This window comes from Penaeus chinensis, chromosome 8 (assembly GCF_019202785.1).
Source record: "Penaeus chinensis breed Huanghai No. 1 chromosome 8, ASM1920278v2, whole genome shotgun sequence".
Lineage (NCBI taxonomy): Eukaryota > Metazoa > Arthropoda > Malacostraca > Decapoda > Penaeidae > Penaeus > Penaeus chinensis.
The window spans coordinates 19337849-19342848 of NC_061826.1; the positions used below are offsets into that span (position 1 = coordinate 19337849).

Below are 5000 nucleotides of genomic sequence, written 5' to 3' on the forward strand. Positions count from 1 at the left end.
TGCGATTATCAGAAGGACTGCGAGGCGGGCGAGGACGAGCAGCATGAGTGTCGTAAGTACCGGGACCCTTGCCAGGCGATCCTCATTTTGCGTGATTTGTACAATATATGTTGTGTGAACAGAAAAAAATGTACGTGCTTATCTAAGAAATATTGATAATAATAGCTTTATTGTTGCAAACCAGGACTTCTGTCCTGCCCCCCCCCCCCCATATATATATATATATATATATAATATAAAACTTATATATATATATATATATTTATATACATACATATGCATATACATACACATACATACATATATATATATATATATATATATATATATATATATATACATTCATATATATATATATATATATACATTCATATATACACATGTGTATATATTTACATACATACATATACATATGCATATGCATATGTATGTATGTATGTACTGTACGTATGCATCAATGTATAATCACACAATCCCTTACTTGATTACACATTAGCAAGACATAAGTTTCAGTCTTTAGTAATACATACATACGTTAAGAGAATGTTATGTACTTTCCAGCACCGCCCGAGTGTGAAGCAGAGCAATTTGCGTGCGGAGAGTATGTCTGGAATCACACCTACTGCATCCCAACGCACCAGCGCTGCGACAAGATTGACGATTGCAAAGACAAGTCAGACGAGGAGGGATGCTGTAAGTTTTGTTCGTTCAGAGAACCTGGCTGCCAGAATAACGAACAAACGTAGATGATGGCAATGACAAAGAAATTCCAAACGTAATTTAATTTTTTCTGTTCGTGTTCGCAGATTACCGTACGTGCCTGCCCGAGGACCACTCGTGCGGGTCGGGGCTCTGCATTCCGCCCACCAAGAAATGTGACGGCTATTTCGACTGCCGCGATGAGTCGGATGAAAAGGGTTGCAACATAACATCATGCGCGAAGGACAAGTTTCGCTGCAATGACAAATGTATAGAAAAGAGTCAGAAATGTGATCACAACAACGACTGCGGGGATAACTCGGATGAGGAGGACTGTGGTATGTTTTATAAGTATTTAATTCAACATTTGTGGCATATTTGCATATCTCCTATACTATTTTGTTATAAGAAAATGCATCCATTAGCAGTTGGCAATAATAATTTCAGATTATCCACCGTGCCACGAGGACCAGTTCCGGTGTGCCAACGCGCTGTGCATCCCGCGCCGGTGGCACTGCGACGGGCACAGTGACTGCCCCGACTCCTCAGATGAGCAAAACTGCACAGCAATCGCGTGTCCAGATTCGAAGTTCCTCTGCGCGAAGGAAAACCGTTGCATCGAAAAGTCAAAGTTGTGTGATACACATCGAGACTGTGATGACGGGTCAGATGAAAGAACTGCCTGCTGTAAGTATCTGTGAATTTATTCCTGTGAAGAATCCATGCGAGTAATTGGAATAAACACGTTGTATTTCATTAGTTGAAATCGTTTAGAAACAAGCTGATAATGAATAGTTCATCGAAATACGTAAGCAAATAACGTTACACTTGATATTCCTATCAATTCTAATATAATTTTACATGTAACCGTCAACACAAATAGTTAAGATGATTTTCATATACAATAACTGGACAAAAAAGTTTATACAGCTATATTATTATGACAACAGCGGCTGAGTTGTGTCCTTCTTTGGGATGTGAGTATGCCTGCCGAGCTTCCCTTGTTGGTGGCGAATGCTATTGCCCGACAGGGAAGCAAGTGTCCAATGACACAAGAACTTGTATTGGTAAGGACCCTTCTCATTTTATAATGGAATATTTCATATATTGATTTCTAATTTCTTGTTTGTTTGAATTTTATATTTGAAATTCATAAAATCACATACGATTGGAAATAATGAATCTTTTAAAATATTTACAGATAAGGATGAATGCAAAGAATGGGGCCATTGTGATCAGCAGTGTGTTAATACAGATGGCTCTTATAAGTGCCTCTGTAATGTGGGTTTCATCTTGCAAGGGGACAACAGAACCTGTAGAGCCATTACTGTCCCAGATGAGGAACACAAGATGGCTCTCTATTTCACTCACCATGACCAAATTATGAAGGTGAATTTATGGATATATAGACTAAAATGTTGATATATAAATAGGTTTTTCCCTATTTCTGTATTCATTTCTACTAATTGTGCACTTCAGATAACAAATGGTATGTATTATATCCTCAGGTGCAAGACTCACCAGGCAAAGACCCAGTATTGGTAACCAATGCGACATCTGCCTGGGGTTTAGATTATCACTACAAGAAAAATCTTCTGTACTGGTCTGACACTGAAACTAGAAAGGTATGATACCCCCCAAAAAAATTATACATTCTTAGGTCATGTAATATAATTTCATCTTACTTACTTAAATTTTTATTAGATATCATTTCACACCAAATGCTGTATTATATCTTACCTAAAATGTGACACATTTTTTACAGGTGTATTCACAAAAACTCTATGGAAAAGGCAACTCAGCTGAGACTGCACTAACACTCCCTGGATCTCTGACCCCTGGGGCCTTGGCTGTGGATTGGGTTGGTGACAAGCTGTATGTAGTTGACATATTAGGCCAGAAGATTGATGTTTTTGAAATCCTTGGTCGGTTCCATGCCATTGTTCTCTCAAATAACATCAGTGAACCTCAGGATATTGGCTTAGATCCAACCAAAGGGTAAGTGATGACATATTCTCTGCATTACAAATATATTGATTTTATAGTATTATTTTTGCAGATTGAATAATTCAATTTTTATATTTTTGTATACATATTTTCCCTATATATATGTATGATTTTAACTCTCCTTTTCAGCCTTATGTTTGTTGCTGACACTGACCAAATCATTCGGGCCAACATGGATGGTACAAATCTGCAGGTGCTTGTTAAGGATGTTATCTACAAAGCCTCAGGAATTGCAGTTGATATCATTAGTGAGCGTTTGTTTTGGTGTGACTCGCTTCTTGACTACATTGAAACTGTAACTTTTGATGGAACTGGCAGAACTGCTATTATTAGAGGTTTGTTGATTTTATTCTGTATCATATTTGGTAGCTGACAAATATTTCTCCTTTTATAGCCTAGGTATGCAAATGCTTAATCTGAAATGTATTTGAGTGTAGTAAAACTAGATTTATCTGATATGATTATATTTTTCCCAATTGTTGATAGGAAAGTGCCATATCAAACTAAAGGCAGCAAATAAAAAGTTTTATCTTTTACAGGGTCAACAAATGTGCCAGCACCAAACCGATTAACCTTGTTTGAAAGCAAAATATATTGGACGGACAGTACTCGCCTGGGTGTCATTCGCATTGATAAATATGATGGAGCATCATCAATACATTTGGTGTATCGCAATTCTGACAAGACTCAAGATCCAAGAGCAATCAAAGCTGTCCATGGTTTAATGCAACCAGGAGGTGTGTGCATAAGCAGCTATTAAAAATGTTGTGAAAAACCTAAATGTAAGTTTTTATTAAAAGATTGCAGACACAGTTTTTCTGTCTCCATGTATTTATGTCTAACATTTTTTCAGTGCCAAATCCATGTGGAAGTGAAAATGGAGGATGTCAGCACATGTGTATAATTACCCATGCCACTTCTGGTTTAGGATATCGTTGTGCCTGTGATATTGGATACAAATTGAATCCTGATGAAAAGAAATGCTCATGTAAGTAGGAATGTTTATATGATGAGTACTGGTATTTATCCTGAAATTTGTGTTGTTTCTTCAACGTAGGTTTCTGTACATGTGAGATAATATATACCTTTAGATAGATAAAAATGACAGATGTCCTCCTTTCATAATGAAGATCAGTAAAATGTTGGGTTATCTTAATAATAACTATTAGTTGATTGCTTGATCATCAGTTACAGGATCCATACCTGAGATCCAAAGAATATGTATGTAAAATCAAATGGATAATGCTATATTCTATCTTTTTTACAGTGGTCACAGAATTTCTGATGTATTCACAACAGAAGTTCATTAAAGGACAGGTTTTAGACCCAGTCTCTGAAAACTTCAATGATGCTATCAACCCTATTGTATCCAGAGCAGCTAGATTTGTTGGGCTTGACTTTGATGCTCGTGGTGACTACATCTATTATTCAGATGTTAGTCTCGATGTGATTTACAGGGTCAAAAGGAGAGGAACAAGTGAGTGCCTTGTCACATTCATTCTATTTTTTTTTTAATGGTAATTGAAGCAATTGATATAAAATGGAAATCCTGTAATGTCATTATTCATCATTTTCCTTTTTTCTTTTCCTTCAGATCGTCAGAACTTGTTAGCCTCTCAAAATGAAGGTGTAGAGGGACTGGCACTAGACTGGATATCCCAAAATCTATACTACATTGATAGCAGAAAAGGCACCCTTAATGTTCTTTCAACTGAGAAACCAGAAAACAGAAAAGTGTTACTCAGTGACTTGAAGCGTCCAAGAGCTATTGTGGTCCATCCTAACAAAGGGTAAGTTCTTGTCTAATGAGATTTAAGAAACAAAGATTGAAGACATTCTTGTCAGAATTGTTTTCATAGAATTATTATGATAGACTTTTCAATTGTTTGAAGTTATAAGATCTTTGTATCATTTTTAGTTGTTAAAATTAGTCAAATAATGTTCTTTTAATTTTTTCTTTTCCATTTTTTTTTTTCTTTTTTTTTTTCTTTCTTTCTCCTTAGATATGTATTTTACTCTGAATGGGACCGTCCAGCTAATATTAGCCGCGCCTTCCTTGATGGCTCAAATGTGATGGTCTTCCGAAATGTACTTCTTGGTTGGCCAAATGGTCTGTCAATAGATTACCAGACAGACCGTATTTACTGGTGTGATGCACTTCTTGACCACTTGCAGCATGCTAAATTGGATGGAACTGATGTGCAGACTATCAGTTCTGCAAGCATCAAACACCCATTCTCACTTGTTATTTTTAATGGTATGTACAGTAAATTACCATATGTGAAATAAATAAA

At 36.4% G+C, this 5000-nt stretch overlaps 1 protein-coding gene across 1 annotated transcript in view; it reads left to right on the forward strand.

The window, feature by feature from the left end:
- Positions 1–5000, forward strand: part of LOC125027726 (low-density lipoprotein receptor-related protein 2-like) — a 304068-nt gene that overhangs the window by 273117 nt on the left and 25951 nt on the right. Inside the window, 14 exon segments of the mRNA XM_047616827.1 lie at positions 1–52; positions 562–693; positions 807–1037; positions 1147–1386; positions 1650–1766; positions 1901–2088; positions 2208–2324; positions 2465–2697; positions 2836–3041; positions 3246–3443; positions 3560–3694; positions 3974–4183; positions 4301–4496; positions 4710–4963. The exon segment at positions 1–52 is cut by the window's left edge and continues 71 nt beyond it. Of these exon segments, the coding sequence (XP_047472783.1) occupies positions 1–52; positions 562–693; positions 807–1037; positions 1147–1386; positions 1650–1766; positions 1901–2088; positions 2208–2324; positions 2465–2697; positions 2836–3041; positions 3246–3443; positions 3560–3694; positions 3974–4183; positions 4301–4496; positions 4710–4963 (2509 nt within the window).